The 17,026-nt window shown below is 41.7% G+C and overlaps 1 protein-coding gene across 6 annotated transcripts in view; it reads left to right on the forward strand.

Moving 5' to 3' along the window:
- ptpn13 (protein tyrosine phosphatase non-receptor type 13) overlaps positions 1-17,026 on the forward strand; it is a 48,186-nt gene that overhangs the window by 30,587 nt on the left and 573 nt on the right. For 4 of the 6 annotated variants that reach the window (XM_086096017.1, XM_086096019.1, XM_086096020.1 and 1 more), the window contains exons 16-47: positions 16-198; positions 311-473; positions 563-947; positions 2,243-2,322; positions 2,399-2,452; positions 3,125-3,214; positions 3,513-3,620; positions 3,707-3,838; positions 4,219-4,616; positions 5,100-5,231; positions 6,930-7,023; positions 7,935-8,020; positions 8,135-8,309; positions 8,845-9,065; positions 9,133-9,231; positions 9,459-9,925; positions 10,030-10,162; positions 10,879-11,034; positions 11,784-11,955; positions 12,037-12,247; positions 12,443-12,525; positions 13,228-13,289; positions 13,361-13,516; positions 13,594-13,759; positions 14,614-14,801; positions 14,882-14,937; positions 15,028-15,128; positions 15,758-15,906; positions 15,980-16,070; positions 16,222-16,559; positions 16,617-16,832; positions 16,935-16,997. In XM_086096017.1, the coding sequence (XP_085952143.1) occupies positions 16-198; positions 311-473; positions 563-947; positions 2,243-2,322; positions 2,399-2,452; positions 3,125-3,214; positions 3,513-3,620; positions 3,707-3,838; positions 4,219-4,616; positions 5,100-5,231; positions 6,930-7,023; positions 7,935-8,020; positions 8,135-8,309; positions 8,845-9,065; positions 9,133-9,231; positions 9,459-9,925; positions 10,030-10,162; positions 10,879-11,034; positions 11,784-11,955; positions 12,037-12,247; positions 12,443-12,525; positions 13,228-13,289; positions 13,361-13,516; positions 13,594-13,759; positions 14,614-14,801; positions 14,882-14,937; positions 15,028-15,128; positions 15,758-15,906; positions 15,980-16,070; positions 16,222-16,559; positions 16,617-16,832; positions 16,935-16,997 (5,208 nt within the window). The remainder of the gene's footprint in view (positions 1-15; positions 199-310; positions 474-562; positions 948-2,242; positions 2,323-2,398; positions 2,453-3,124; positions 3,215-3,512; positions 3,621-3,706; positions 3,839-4,218; positions 4,617-5,099; positions 5,232-6,929; positions 7,024-7,934; positions 8,021-8,134; positions 8,310-8,844; positions 9,066-9,132; positions 9,232-9,458; positions 9,926-10,029; positions 10,163-10,878; positions 11,035-11,783; positions 11,956-12,036; positions 12,248-12,442; positions 12,526-13,227; positions 13,290-13,360; positions 13,517-13,593; positions 13,760-14,613; positions 14,802-14,881; positions 14,938-15,027; positions 15,129-15,757; positions 15,907-15,979; positions 16,071-16,221; positions 16,560-16,616; positions 16,833-16,934; positions 16,998-17,026) is intronic. The other 2 variants (XM_086096021.1, XM_086096022.1) reach the window with 2 other exon arrangements.

The raw sequence follows: 17,026 nt of genomic DNA on the forward strand, positions 1-17,026 counted from the left end.
TTTGTTTTTCCAAAGGTGAGTCAAAGGCTGACTGAGTACGGGGTCCATTTCCATCGTGTGCTCCCTGAGAAGAGGTCCCAGACCGGCATCATGCTGGGCGTCTACTCCAAGGGGGTTCTCATCTTTGAGGTCCTGAATGGAAATCGAACCCCAGTGCTAAGGTTCCCGTGGAGGGAGACAAAGAAGATTTCGTTTACAGTGAGGGCGTTTTGTTCATTGGTGTAACCCTAATGCTTCTCGTTGTACCCCTTTTTAGTCTAACCTTTTGGTCCTAAATGTAACTTAACATAAACTGTTGTTCATTCTACAGAAAAAGAGGATTTGCCTTCAAAACACATCTGATGGAATCAAGCACGTGTTCCAGACAGACAGTAGCAACACATGTCAATATTTGCTAGGGCTCTGCTCTGACCACCACAAGTTTCACCAGCAGATGAGGGCGCTACAAAGCAACCAAGAGCTCCAGGATTTAGGTAGAAAGAATGCAAACTTTTTTCTTTCAGTTTTTTTTTAATTAAAACATTATTATTGCCTCATTCAGTAATGTATCCTTTATTTCTAGTGAACAGCCCCCTGACTGGCTTGCAGTATTCCACGGATCGTCAGGGTGCGGTAAGCAGGGCGTTGAGCTCAGGCAGCCTGGCCCCCGCCCTGTCCACGCAGTCTAACCCAGAGCACCTGAAAAGGATCTCCTACTCAGAGGCGGCACTCAACAAGGCACCGTCTGGCTCACTCTTGATCCAGGACCAGCTTAACCTTCCCGGATTCCATCCAGTGAAAGTGCATCCTAATCCCCGGGCCATGAGCCGCTCCCTTCACAACCTCGGGCAGGCACCAGAGGCATCTGAGCTAAACATGGTGGAACCATATAGCGGGGGCCTGGTTCGGATACTACCCAGCCAGCGCGCCAATTCAGACACGGACTCTCTCTCGCACCAGACAAACACGTGAGTTTGAGTAAAGCTGATTTATTTGTGGCCACTTGGTGGCAGCAGAAACAAGCACCTAAGAAGGTTAACCCTAGAAGTAGCAAAGGTACTTGAGTGGAGATACAGATACTTGTGTAAAAAAGACTTGTTGAATTAGAACTAATTGAACTTCTGTACAAAAGTAAAGACTCTGAAATGTACAAAAGTAAAAATTATATAAAATACAAAACCCGTTTTGATAACTTGGCACGATAAAAATAAAAAATAAAAAATAAACTTCACCCAAACAGTTTCTTTATTTAGCTTTAGTAATGTTATGAACTGACAAAAAACAAAGGCAAAATAACACCGGAAGCTACTGGTTTTAGGTTTGTACAAAACATAATGCATTCGCCATGAATTATTTGTGTAACTGACAGCATCAAAGAATTTTCTTAAATAAGGCCGTGGATTAGGAACATCTTGCTTTTCGGAGTCTGTCATCGTCATCAAAGTTCCCTGACTCATGTTCCTCCATGCTGCTGCTGCTCCTGTTTTTTTTTGTTTTTTTGTTTTTTGCCCCATGAGACCCTGAAGAGCTTCAACAATCAAGATTCTTTCTAATTGTGCTTGACTTGTGCTTGAATTGTGATTTACCTTTCTTTCTTTTTTTTTTATGATTTTTTTGTTGTCATCTGCGGTTGAAAAAAGTAACAGACCTATTTTAATAAAGTAAAATAACTGTTTTCAAATGTAGGCTTGGCACCCCACGGTCAATGTTAAATATTATTCTTAAGTAAATTCAAGAACATCCCAACTGAATGTTCCCAACAACTGACTCCATGCCCAAGGGTGTCACACCAAAATCTGACTTCCCCCTCAGATCGACACCCATGTCCATGCCCGTTATCCTGCTAATCAGCCCCCCGTGTCACTTCATGTAGGAAAAAAAACCTTGAAATTCTGTATTATTAATTTTCAAGGTGCCATTGTATAATATCTTCTAATGTTACAAAACTGCATCATATTCAAAATGGTTGTAGCTGGGCTCAGTCTGATTATTTTGTCCTGTGTATAATAGCAGCAGGCTCCATTTATAACATCTCATTAGCTTTCGCCTGCCTCTGGGTATTAACCTCGTCAAAGCTGCATCTGTTCCACTGGAATATATGACATAACCTTTTACATATATTGTAAATGTTATACACTGTATTTGTTTACAACAATGAATGATGGCTCACTCTCACAATCCTGACCTCTATATTGAGTCTAGTGATCCATAGTGGAAGAAAAGACAGCCCATTAATATTCCGATTTTACATTTCTCTAAACAGACCAGCATGGAGTCACTTTGAATCCAAAAGAGAATCAGATTCCTCTTCCATAGAAGATGCGGGTCAGGCTTACGTGATGGGTAAGTGACCATGCAGGCTATACAAAGTTGTTTTTCAAGGGCAGTCTCGAGGATTCATTTTTATATATTTTTTTAGGTGTTAGTATGCACAGCTCCTCAGGACTACCCTCCACCCCAACCTCTGCTAATGGTATGTTTTAGTTCTGTCTAGATACAAAGGCTACAAACATTCCTTTGTCTTATTACAGTTAATTAGAATTCAAAACAACTTTCTCAAATACAGTAATTCTGGACTATAAGCCACTACTTTTTTCACTTGCATTCGACTCTGCAGCTAACACAAAGGTGCGGCTTATCCATCAGATCACAATGGGGTGCACTACAGAGGAAGCGGAAGAGCATCAGGCAGAGCAAACCAAAACAAATGAGCCCAAATACAGTAGGAGAGACAGAACGAGAGAGACAATTTGCGCCCTCATTGTGGAAAAGAAAGTAGAGGGAACCCGGTGCGGTAACATTAAAACACCTACGGCTTATATGTGTAACAAACTCGAGTTCCCAATTTTAGCTAGCACGGCTTATAGTCGGGTGCGCCTTATAGTCCAGAAATTACTGTAGATATCTGCTATTCCTGAAAAAAACTGTGTAGTAACTGTTATCTCAACGTTAAAAAGTTAATTGCTGAGCCTATTTAAACTGTCGCTAATCAAAACAGCAGCAACTAAAAAGTATTTCCAATGATTTTAAGTGTGGAGACTTATGGTAGATACTGACGTGTCACGCCATAGTATTGTGTGCTTCATTGTATAGCAAACTTTATATTGATATAAACACAACCACATTTATTGTTTTTGTTTGACAGATTCGCTGAAGAAAAAAGTCAACGCTTTGCCATCTCCAGAGAGACAAATCACATCTGTAAGATTGAAGAAAGATGCAAAATATGGCCTTGGTAAAGACTTATTTTTGGTGGTTATTTCCCCCTCACATGCTTGATGTGGTGTGTATGTTTAGGCTTACATTCACCTTTGGTCGAGGCAGCATGGGTTCAGTTCCCACTCACTGACAGTGTTAATATGAGTGTGTTTGGTTTTCTGTCTTTATGAAAATGACTGGTGACCACTCCAGGTTGTTGTCCACCTTTTTCCCAAAGCCAGCTGGGATAGGCTCCAATTGTGTGACCCTGAACAGGATAAGCAGTATAGAAAATAGATGGGGGGATAATTGTGTGTTCTTGACATCATGTGCAGGGTTCCAGGTGATGGGTGCGGAGAACTCTGGTCACAACGAAATAGGCACCATCATCAGCTCTGTCACGCCTGGGGGCCCCGCTGATGTTAATGGTTACCTCAAACCTGGTAGGCCCACCTTACTTTATCTCTGTTCTAAAATCTTTGTAATTGTGGTTAGTTTTATCACACTTAATGCATGCATGTTATCACAGGCGATCGCCTGATTGCTGTCAACGACCTGAACCTGGGAGGGCTCTCTCACGCTGCCACCATTGAATTGCTACAAAATGCGCCAGATGATGTCATGCTGGTGGTTTCGCAGCCCAAAGAGAGACTCTATAAAGGTAACATTTCAGTTGTGATGTGGCATGAACTCATCCATCCATCCATTTTCTTAACCGCTTGTCCCCACAAGGGTCGCGGGGGGCGCTGTAGCCTATCCCAGCTGGCTTCGGGCAGTAGGCGGGGTACACCCTGAACTGATTGCCAGCCAATCGCAGGGCATGAACTCATCATTAATAATAAATAATCCGAGAACTAAAGGTTGTTCAGTGCCATTAATGCCTAAACACGTCAAAATCCATTTTAACTGGGCTGGCAGTGAATGAATTAAATGGGGTTCCATTCCATTTTGGTTTAAATCAGGGGTGGGCAACTTATGGCCTGTTGTAGACATTTCCTCTATTTCCTGTAATGTAACTCTTCTTGTTTGTTATTTATTCAGAGTTTTCATCTGGCTCTTCTCCAACCAAGACCACGTCTACTCTGGCAGCACTCAAGTCTGCACAGCATGAACTGGAAGTTCCTTCAACTGATCACACGGGAACAGTGATCTCCACCTTTCCGGCCCGGCTCATTTCTCAACCCTCTCAAGACATAAGCAACATTCCAACCATCGTCCTGCCCACTTCGACCCAAGTCCAGCAATGCCTGGAAAGGGCAACTACCTCACTCGAATCCCAAAATTCATCCTTGGATCCCCTGCCGCCGGCATTGCCTCCCAAAACCCGGAAGACAAAACTCTTAGAAGCTCCTAAGCTTTCAGACTATTCCGACGGTGGGGATTCTGACGTGGATGAGGAGAGTCCCTCCAAAAGTCAGGAGAAACTAATAGTCAATAAGGTATTCTGCCTTTTGTTTATTAGCGTCTTGTAGGGATGTGCAGAATAATCCATTGATTAAAGAGCTATTTGGAATTCACTGCTGATTTATCACGTTTTATCAGAAGGGCTGGCGATTGGTTCTGCTAGTTTGGTGTTTAAAGAAACACAACATGACCAAACAATTAATACCCATTTTTAGACTAATTTTGCTTTAAAACTCCATCTCTTGTGTTTTGGTACATCAAAACAAATTGTATGTGGCATCAGCACTGAATGATGTGATACCACATACTAAATTCTTTCTCTGCCTGCCCTCACTGATTAGCTGTTGTTTACAACCAGTGCCTCTCATTGCATTTAAAATGTCAATGTGAGGCCATTTTGTTACAAACTGCATGCAATCCTCCCCCACCAAACCCAACACTACCTCCACCTCTCCTCCTGCATGTCCCAGCTTGTGCTAATTCACCGTCATGCCCTCTTCTTCTTCTTGTTTTCGCAGGACTACCGCAGAGAACATTTAAATGGTAATGCCTCAGGTGTCAGTAGCCTCCGGCCTGGAGAGTTATTTGACATTGAGCTGTCGAAAAAAGACAGCAGCCTGGGCATAAGTGTCACGGTACTGTTCGGCAAGGTTTTCACAATCTCTTTCTTAAGCCCCTTGTTTTCCTTCTCCCCTCCCCATCCCTCACCACTGATAATTGATGGTGTTCTTTGCCGGGTTTTGCCTTGCTTCCCTGTATGTGTATCTGGTCCAATCTGGAAGCACTTTTTTGGGAATTTTGACTGTCGCTTACCCTGCATGCTACATTCATTTATTTTGAACTACAGTAACACGTATTTTTATCGTAACATTATAGTAAATATGGTACCTTTTAACATTTGTATTGTACATGTATATTATCATTTTAATGATCAGCCTAGACTGACTCATTTATGTATGTAACACATTTAATGACTTACAGCACTGTATTTGTATCCACTATACTGTGCAGTATACCAAGGTAATACACTTTAAACTACTAAACCACACATCACAAAATATTTTGATTCATTTTGTAGTGAATAGCACCATAGACCAGATTTTACCGTACACTAAAACTACTTTTTTAACAATTGCTAAACAAATAATGAATCACAAAATGTTATTGTTTTTATAAACGTTCCTACCGTATATCCTCAAATAGTGTCCTCTGCTCGATTAATTGCCATGTCTTGATCACCAAGTTGAGTAAACAATTGTCCTCTCATCTCAAATGGGTGTCTGCATTTGTCGCTCAGTTAAATATAACTTGCTGTAGGGACCTCGAGCTAGCTGTAATTATCTGTGGTTAGTTCAGTACGCCGATTTGGTTTGAATAATAAAAAATAAATATATATATATATATATATATATTTATTTAAGATGCACAGGAGCTTGAGGTCTTTTTTTATAAAAAAAAAAAAAAAAAGTTTGTTCGTTTTCAGACAAATTAACCCCAGAAGAACTGTGTTAAAATGAACAGATCACTTGCAGTATGAAAACAATATGGAGAATAGCATGGTTTCATTACTGTGCAGCAGTACACACTTGAATAGACTTCGCCATAGCGCGCTTGTCTCCTTTGCATGTGATAATAAACATAATGTTATGGAAACTTTGACGATATTTACTCCTGCTTCGCGTGATCTGGACGAGATAGTCTGTTAATCTAACTGGGGAAATTCAGAACGTTTAATATGAATAAATATCTAATACCAATATAATATAATATAAAAATACTGGGAGTCCTCGATTTACAATGGTCCCGTCATGTTTCAAAGGTTACAAGTGCCGCACAATGAAATTGTTTGCACAGCCGCATAAGAACGTGGCCCAAGAAAGCACGTGCAATTAACGGCGTAATTAATGTTTTTGTATTTTATTTTGTATTCCGTTTTATGTACATATTTGGGTTACGTTGCCAAACTTGCCGCTGTAGGAACGGAATTGAGGACCCTCTGCAATAAATAAAATAATAAATGTGAAGCAAGTACACGTGCTTTGCCATTGCAGCACTGAAGTCACAATCCTACGTCGCCCAATCAAAAAATCTATCTTGCGCTACCTGTTATGCATTTTTTGAGGGGATACGGTATTTTTTTTCCCATTGTTTGATTGACAAACTAGTCCACTTGTGATTAATTAATCTTGCATGCCAAAATATTTTTTGTATTAAATCCGTCGTATCATATGGTGATATTTTAGTACTTGTAGATAAGTAAAATTCCACACACCCACCAAACCCCCAGCAAAAATATCACCGGCATCTATTAGACTTTGTTTTAATTATGCTGTCCTTTCATTCAATAGGGGGGAGTGAACACCACCATTCAGCATGGCGGCATCTACGTGAAGGCCATTATTCCAAAAGGAGCTGCAGAGCTTGACGGAAGGATACAAAGAGGTATATGCAGATGTTGAAAATTGTCATGGATGAATAATTAAAATTGAGTCTGGTCAGCAGCATGATGATCAGTGGTTAGAATGTTTTAAAGATTTTTCTGGGTGTGAATCACAGCCCTTTCCTGTTAAGTTGCACTAACTTAATTTACCATTAGGGCTGAACAATTATGGAAAATCTAATTTAGATTTTTTTTTTTGAAGTCAACACACTTTTGTTTTGGTAAGCAAAGTGCGTTCGGAGCTGTTGTGTTGTGGGGTGGTTACGGCCGACAGTTACTTGCAAATTGTCATTAAAGAGTAGTTGTTTGTTCGCCGCTTGGCCTGATTAGTTCACCAACGCTACAATACATGTACATTAAAAGAGGCTGCGGCGGAGGCACCTAAATGACGGTGAGTAATGACGAGCAATAATAATTTTGTCCGTCCTAATTTTCATTCATGAAATCGGACGACACTACATGTGGCCACATACAACCTATTAAGCCTCAAAATACAGGGCAACTCAAATTTATCAACCCCTGCTGCACACTTGCGTGTATACTCAGTTCGTGCGACACTACGGCAACCGAGAAGTCGTCTGAAGGTGTCAGGAGACAAAAAAACTCACCAAAATTACGTGCACTTATGGCACCAAGCTTTAGTTACAGCGGTGACGTTCCTGCTCCCCATCTTTCCCTGCTTCCGCTCTGTTTCAATGAGAGCATTTAAATTGCAGCTTTTCATGATTATGTAATCGCGTTTTGTCAAACCGCAAATTAATTGCAAATGCACTTAATCGTTCAGCCCTACTTACCATCCTTGCGTGGGTTTTCTCCTCCCGAATTGACAAAACCTTAACAAGGAACAAGCATTGTAGGATGGAAGGGGCCCTGTCATACTTATAAACACCCTGATTTTTGTTGGCATTCTCAGGGGACCGCGTGGTGGCTGTCAACGGAAAATCACTGGAGGGCGCCTCTCACCAACAGGCGGTCGACGCTCTCAGAGACACGGGGCAGGTAAGTGACCATACCGGTTGGCATTCAGCTGGCTGGTAACCACAAGCACTGTCCTCCATTTTAGTGTACCTCTTGGGATGAATAAAGTATCTGTCTTTCTTTCAATCTTATCAGACGGTTAATTTGTTGCTGGAGAGGGGTCACACACCCACAGAAAAAATCCACGCACCCCTCACTCCTCAATGCACACCGCTGCACTCCAGCAACAGCAGCCTCCGAGAGCCAAGCAAGAGTAAAGCAAGGCCACAGGAGCTCAAAGACAAACCAGAGTACAGCTTTTTAACGCCAGGTAAAGAGGCAACATCACACATAAGTAGAATAGAATACAAAGAATAGAATGGAATGGAGCCTCAAGGTTAATAAGCGCAGGATGCCGATTGACTAGCAGTTAGTTTGGATATGAATAAATTGGAAAACATCTGTCATAGGAATAATAATAAGGTTCATAGAAATCATGAGTTCTAGGGTGAAACTGACTTTTAATGCTATTATTTACTGCACTGCTAATGTTTCAACTTACATTCTTTACTCTCATAGAATTGTAAAGTTATTTTATTTTATTTTTTTAGCTCATTTTAAAATGTTTTTTCATGTACTTATTTAAATTCCATCCATGTTTGTCTTACAAAACAAGTATATTTTACAATTTAAAGGTTTCTTTCAATTATTTTCTGGAACTTTTGCCATCTGATAAATGTTATACTTAATTAAATAAACACTGAAATATGATTCTAATATTCACCAAACAGAGTATTAAAAGATTCTAAAGGTACTGAAAGAGTAACTAACTTTTTTTGGGGGGGGGGGGTAAATTGTTATACCAGACAATGTATTTGAGGTGCTCCTGGTGAAGAACGCCTCAGGACTGGGCTTCAGCTTCAGTCGGGAGGAGTACATCCCCATCCCAGACAAGGCACCGAGCTCCAGTATGGTGCGAGTGAAGAAGCTGTTTCCTGGGCAGCCGGCTGCTGAGAGCGGCCGCATCAATGTGGGCGATGTCATCCTACGCGTCAATCAGACGCCCCTCAAGGGACTCTCACAACATGTATGATGACTTTCCAGTTTCCTTTTTGATGGTTTATGCAACAGCAACATTTTGATTGTGTGTTTAGGAAGTAATATCAGCCTTGCGAGGAACGGGGCAGGAAGTGACATTACGCCTGTGTAGACCGGAACGGGGCGTTCTTCCAGAGTTGGACACCTTAGTTTTGGTGAGTATAACCAACAAGTGTTATTCTGTATAACTGAAAAAAACACAAAAGACATCTGGTCGCAATAGATACTTTACCTTTTAATGATGCAATATATCACAATATTGATATTATGTCCGAGCTTTTTCTTCTTCTTTGGGCCTGTGCACCACCCAAAGTGTTCTTTGTATATCCCTGCTAAATAACTAACAAACTGCAATTAAAGCACCATTTGTGTTTCTTCTCAGACACCCAATCCATCACCCCGTAAAGAGCCGCTCACACCAGCCAACCTCGATAGCGCAAGGAACGAATCTTGCCCTCCACAAGATGACAGGAGGAGTCAGAGCAGCGTGGAAGAAGCCCTTGAGAGATTGCGATTCAAATCCAGTGGCAGCACCGAAGATATCCCGGTGATGTCGCGTCCTAAGAACTCTGGCAACATGGAGGACATCCTGGACAGGCTGCAAGCCAAGAGCCCTGGCCGACGCAACAGCTACAGCGACAGCACGGATGGCGACGAGGAAGTTGAGGAAGCGTTCAGCCCGAGCGCCCTGGAGCACAGTGGGCAGACGTGGGAGCGCAGCATCTACCAGACCCCGAGCAGCAGCTTGGGACTCGGATCTTACGGCAGCAGCCATCAGCTGGACGACAGCGTCCAATCTGCTTTCTACTCGCCACAAATGGCCATGACCAGACTGGAACAAAGCAAGAGGTAACCGCTTGAAATCACTAATACTGGGGGTCCTCTGTTAATGACAGCCCCCACATCCAACATTTCAAAGACTTGATTCTTGCAAACATGTTGTGTTTGAACAGGAATCAAGAGTCCTCCCTCCACCTGGGGTCGTCCCATTCAGCTCCGAGTCCAGGTCCCCTTCCTCCCCCTCTACCCATGCCTTTAAACCTCTCTATGCCCACAAATGGTACAACGATGGACGAACTTTTCCCGGTAAGGCCCCGAAAAAAATGTATGCTGTTGTAAGATGCTTACACACTAGCAGCCTTTGTTAACTACTGTGACATAAAACTACTTAGCCTTTCAAGATGCCTGAAAGGAGACGTAATATCCATTTTTTTTCTTCTAATCCTTTAATTTATAACATCTTCCACCACTACTTCCAGTTGTCTTAAAAGCATGTCTATGACCGCAAGGAAAAAGGAAAACTCAATTCAGCTTTATCTACTTTTGGGCTTTCATTTAGTGATTCACCCCTCCACTCCCAGACTAGAAATGAATGGCTAATTTGCCGGACTCAGGCCATCACTTTAAAATGGTTCTGAAACTCCCAGCCTAGCTGAACATGTCTTGGAATGACAGAGGCTTGGTGTGGGGGTGGTGTTATGTAAATTAGCTCCTCTCTTATGGCAAAATTGCAGAATGGCTTGCTTACACACATTTTCAGAAATAAACAGGCAAGACTCCATAGACTATTTTTATACAAGCATAAAAACATATTTGTATTGTATGTATTTTACAATCTGTCAACCCTTAAATTGTAAATGAGTTCTTCTTTACCTGGGTAAATAATTCATTCATTCATTCATTCAAATAAGAGGAAGCAGGAAGGTCTTGGCAGTGTGATACTGTCACCTAATAGAAATAATAAGAGATTTTGCTATTCTGTTTTAAGTTTTTATCTGTTGATCATTTGTCTGTGTTGACAGGAAGTAGAGTTGAAGGTCTCGCTAATGAAGTCTGAAAAGGGCAGCCTGGGCTTTACACTGACCAAAGGCAGCGATCATGGTTGTTACATCCATGACATTGTTCAGGATCCTGCCAAAAGTGACGGACAGCTCAGGCCCGGTGACAGAATGATCAAGGTACACAATCAGTCATCAGTCGATTTTTATTTATTTAAATAATTTTTTGCTTGATGTTGCCAGCAAAATTTTGACATACTATACAGAGCTTTTTTGTTTTCTAAAAATAATCGGATGATACCCATCTTGCCCTCCCTGAGCGAGCATGTCGTGTGCCGTTTGACAGATAACATTCAGTTCTTTAAAAAAAAAAAAAAAGAGCAGTTTGTCACACCCGATTGCATCCTTAACCAAACCGCTAGCCACACTGCAAAATTCCATAAATGGACTGACAAAACTACCATCCATCAATCTGTAAACAACTGATATAGGAACACAACAATAGTCACAGACAAATGTGTCTTTATGATCTGTGAAAAATAACAAATTTTATTGTAGGTTTATTGCGACAGTCTTCTCTAATTATATACTTTATGTATGCATGTATGTACTCTGTATGCTTGTATACTAAACTGCTTCCTGGTGGCCAAGGTGCACACAGAAGGAGCAGCACAGTGTCCATTGATTTAAAAGCAAAACATGTTGCAAAAACTATTTAACCATTTAGATTCAGTACAATATTATACAGTGCTTGTTTGAAAAGAAGAAGAAGAAGTTTTAAATGTGTTAGGATTCTTCAGTGGCTTGGAGTACATAGATTAAAAGCATTTCCATTCATTTCAGTGGGGAAAGGTGATTTGACAAATGTGATGGAATTAAAATCTAAGACAAGCTACCACGATTCTAATCTTGCGTGCTTTTATACCCAGGTGAACCAAACAGACGTAAGTAACATGGGCCACACCGAGGTGGTGGAACTTGTGCGTGCAGAGCCACGCCAGGTGGACTTGGTGGTGGGCCGGGTGTTTGATGGCTCAAAACCCTACATCGATGCCCACCTGCTGCCCGACATCTGTTTTAGAGACATCCACAAACCACTTGGTAAGGAGATCTGCAATGTAAATCCAGCTGATGAAGTAAAACTTTTGTAAGTAAGAGATGACTCTTGCTTCCACCCTGCAGGTCTGGTGTTGGACGGCGGTCGGAACAGTCCGTACGGGCTTGTGTTTGTGAAAGACATCCTCGCAGGATCGGCGGCCTTTGAAGAAGGCAGCCTGAGACCACTGGACCTCATCCATTACATTAATGGTGCGCCCACTCAGGAACTCACACTCGGCGAGAACACCAGACTGTTGGAGCTTTCCTGTGACGACCTGACTCTTAAAGCCACAAGGTAAATGTGATGTATCCATTGAATGAAGAACTATCTGTTTCTTTGTTTGTTTTAAACTTGTACAAACTGACAACATCACAACAATAATTGTCCAGATTGGGCTTTCACACACAATTGGTATCATGCAAATACAAAACAAGGAGAAAAATTTCTGTTTCTCAGTTTTATCTCTAATTTTGTCTCTTTCATTCAAAGGGATGGCAAGCCTGTGTATCCTGGGAAAATTGCGTCGTCTCGCAATAGTAAAATCAGCTCCAATGTCTCATCTGACGTCAATGGTTTGTGCCAAGTTTGCCTAAGATCATACAATCCACTTGTACATGGATAAATGATATAATTTAAACAATATCATAACAACAAAGGTGTGTGTAGCAATGAGTAGATATCTAGCCAATAATGTTAGAAACTGAGGTTATTGCTTGCTTCTCAGATAAAGCCAGTGTTGACGCCCCAAAAAAAAAATAACTTTTGAAAACGTGTGCCAGTCGACAGTTAGCTAGCTAATGGATAGTGTTAGCAGTTAAGATTACCTGCAGCTAGCATGTTCAAATAACATTTGTAGTGTAAATAGTTGCAGCTGGCCAGCTATCATGTAGCGTAATAGCAGCTAGCAGCGCTGTGAAATGCAAAGTCAATAAACGATGCATATTCCAACACTGTTTTCATCACAGGACAACATGCAATAAACAGTCAGCAGCTAGCGATCTAGTTTTAGCATCTAAGCTGATAGCATTAGTAGCCAACATTGTCAGCAAGTTTTTTCAGTTGACTTTTTGTCAGTTTTTAGATGGGTAAGGTTATCAACTCTGCGAGCTATCGGTTGGCATTTTCAGCCAAAGTACTACACAGCTAACGTCCACATTACTAGCTAACATTGGCAGATTGCCCTAACATAACTTCACACACAAAGATGTTTTGGCTGTGCCTTTTTGTTTTGTTTATGTTATTATAATATTAGCAACTTTTGTTTCTCATTCAAGGATTCCTCACAGCCGAAGATCCAATGGAGACTGAGTTTTTCACAGCGCTGTCTTCTTTAGAGGTAGGCTCAATCCTAATGTTCTTTTGTTGGTGATGCACAATGGGACTCGGTCAACATGTTTGAACGTACAGGAGGAGGTGATCAAGCTGGAGCTGGACAAGCCGCAGTCAGGAGGTCTCGGTTTCTCCGTGATCGGGGGCGAGCGAGGCATCTTCGTCAAGTCCATCACAGCAGGCGGAGTCGCAGAGGCCTCGGGCAAGTTGCAAGTGGGCGACAGGCTGCTCAAAGTGAGCCTTTTTAAACATTCCTTTGGGCCACTAAGGACATGAGACTTTGTCTGAGGCCATCTTGTCTGTGTTGGAAGGTAAATGAGGAGCCAATGACGGGCATCTCGCACACCAAAGCTGTCACCACCATCCGCAAATCGAAAGGCCTGGTGCACCTGATGGTGTCCAGGCCGCCAGACCAGAGCCCCAACACCTACCTGGCCTATCTGCCCATCAACACGGATAAGTGCAACGGAAACGCAGGTACCAGTGTATCTCGCAAGGGGAACCTTGACTTGCTGCTTGTTTGTATAGTAGGTCTTCCTACCTTCTAGTTGGTCTTTGGTAACAGAACGGCATTTGAGATCAGGTCTTGGGTCAGACTTTCAACTGAAGCTGAGGTTTCCATAAATTTTCTTTCAGTTGCAGCTTGTTTTTCTTAATGCCTTCGGTAATCGTATTGAGATAAGCTGGCCGTATACATTCAGTTACAACTTTTTAGTGCTCTTGCTGCCTTCAAATTTGTCTTAACAGCAAAGCACTTGAGATTAGGCGATGGACGAGATCATTGAGAAATATCTGGCTTCTTTGCCTTCATTAGCACTTGAGTTGGGATTGAAGTTCAGACTTTGGCCTTTAAGAGGTTTTGAACATTTTGTTTTTACTCTCCGATGACGTCCACCTTCACTTGTAACTTGTGTGTGTCAATCTTCACTTTTGTCCTAAGTGAATAATAAGTGTGTTCGCTAGTTTTACTTACATAGATAGTCTTGCTGCCTTCAGGTGCATCTTCATTTACAGTTGAGATCAGGCTGCAGGCTTTGCCTTTGAATAATATTATTTTTTTCCCTCACAAAGTCTTAGAGTTTAAGCTATGATCGAGGAGGATAAATGCACCTTCAGTTGCTGCTTGTTTGTGAGTCCATATTCCTTCACGTATGTCTTAAGTGTCAGTGCAACTGAAACGCACACAATTTGCTTGAACAGGTCAGTGACTCATCCAAGAACAATAAATGCATCTCTCTTTGTCTGTCTTGCCTCGGTTTTTTTGTTTTTACTGGCTTGAAGCGTGCTGGAAGCTGTCATGGTTTGTAATAATCATTCAATGTTGTTTTCAGATCTCAGTGAGGACAGCGGGGTGAAGACCAAGTTGTGTAGTCCCCATAAGTTACTCAAATCTTGCTGTCCACCATTACCACCAACCGACTATGACGAAGGTCCGCCCAATCCCAAAAGGGACCACAGCGCCGAACACTCTGAAGACACAGACTACGACGGTTCCTCCTTACCTGATGATTCGCCCGAGGTACACATCAAAGCCCACAAGCTCATTAATATAAAACTTTTACATGTCAAATTTTAATTGGTTGTCCTTTCATTCCGTAGAGTTCCCATAAAGTTGAATGGTTGGAAGAGAGCGTGGACACCCCCAGCAATGAAAAGTAAGATTTAGCTTTTGGAAAGTGGGCACAGCAACTGTGGATTTTTGTTTTGTTTTTTTAATGTCCTGTCTGTTTCTATTGAATGAGCAGTTATCTGCAAATGAGTGTTGGCCAGCCAGAAGACGACGATGTCATCACGTGGGGAAGTGATGAGCTGCCTATTGAAAACCTCAATTCCAAATTCACAAACGGTGATTTCTTATTTCATTCTAAAACATTTTTTTAATTTTTTTTTAATGATAAGATATTGTAATAAGTAATAAGCACAAGTAACTACGAGAATCCTGTGATACTCAGCATTTTTATAATTTTGTATCATTTTTTCACAGATTGTGAGAATTGTCATTTTAGTGATCATTTAATTAACTCAATTATACTATTAATAAAATGCCAAGGTTGTGCGAAAACTGGCTTTTTATAATTAATAAATATATTATTGTATGGTTTATGCTATTATATAAACAGTACAGTAAATCCTCAAATTGCATTTCATTTGTGTGGCAATTATATGTGGAATATAATTAATAAAATCCCACCAGAAGTGCTTAACAATTTCACTTTTTTTTTCTTTTTTTGTAGTTTATTTAATGTTCTAATTTAAATAGTATTTTTTTTTTTTTTAATTACACCTATTTTCTATTGCGAAACAACAGTTCTTCATTCTAAATTCTTAGAATATTTCACTATTTAGTTTTGGTGCGCATAATAATCCTTCCTACTAATGTTATTGTAAACACTTAACTTTTTTTTTTTCATCAGGATTTAAATGTTTTTCCTCTCCATTTTACAGTATAGTGTATTTTGTTGTGCTTTGATGCAGCTGGGCCAATCATCACCAAGGACGAGCTGACCTCCTTGCCTCTGGTTAAGGTGGTCCCCAATGGACAATACACGGGCCTCAAGCTCAACGGCGTTGTGCGCATGATGAAGGGGCTTTTGGACCAGAAAGTCCCCCCTCAAGAATTTGACGTGAGACCCTCTCATTAATCTCAGTTAAGAAGTATATGTGGCTCCTCGTCATCCTGGCGACATTTTCTTTTAGAATCTTCAAAATCTTCAACCTCTGGACGACTGTTTGGTTGGCCAGACGAAGGAGAACAAGAGGAAGAACCGTTACAAGAATATTGTCCCTTGTGAGTTAACACAAATGAGTAAGGGCAGGGACACCGAGGGCATCCATTTTGAGTGTTAAAGCAGTGGAACGTATATGTTGACGTATGAATGAAATAGAATACACCTAATATGTACAGTATAATGTTTCTTTTCATATCCGTTTTCCTGCAGACGACACCACGCGAGTGGTGCTCGGCACAAATGGCGGCTATATCAACGCTAACCACCTCAAGATGCCCGTGAAGGACGAGGACTTTTCATATATCGCCTGCCAGGGACCCTTGCCCACCACTATGGGTGACTTCTGGCAGATGGTGTGGGAGCAGAAGTCCAACGTGATCGCCATGATGACGCAGGAGATCGAGGGCGGCAAGGTGAAGTGCCAACGGTACTGGCCCGACTCGCCGGGTACCACAGAGATGGTGGACGAGCGCCTGCAGGTCAAGTTGGTGAAAGACCAATACCTGGACCACTTTGTCATCCGACTCATGGAGGTCAAAGATGTGACGGTAAGGATGAGAAATGTAAGATTAAAGAAGCGTGATCTGATAGATGTTGTCATCTAGACGGACGAAACGCAACTGGTGACGCACCTGAATTACACGGGCTGGCCTGACCACGGGACGCCATCGCAGCCCGAGCAGCTGCTCACCTTCATCTCCTACTTGAGGCACGTGCACTGCTCGGGCCCCATCATCACGCACTGCAGCGCTGGAATCGGACGCTCCGGAACGCTTATTTGCATCGATGTGGTCCTCGGTCTCATCAGCAAAGACGCCGATGTGAGTAGGATTTGAAATGATAAATATTTTTGAAATTGGATTATTTCAATTTTGGGGTTCCGGCTTTAACATAATAATGATGTTGATATTTTTCCTCGTCAGTTTGACATTTCCGATGTGGTACGGAACATGAGACTTCAGCGAAAGGGAATGGTCCAGACAGAGGTACTCTATAGAGAGTAATGAGTTACTTT

This window comes from Leptonotus elevatus, chromosome 15 (assembly GCF_054856555.1).
Source record: "Leptonotus elevatus isolate MCC_2025b chromosome 15, RoL_Lele_1.0, whole genome shotgun sequence".
NCBI lineage: Eukaryota > Metazoa > Chordata > Actinopteri > Syngnathiformes > Syngnathidae > Leptonotus > Leptonotus elevatus.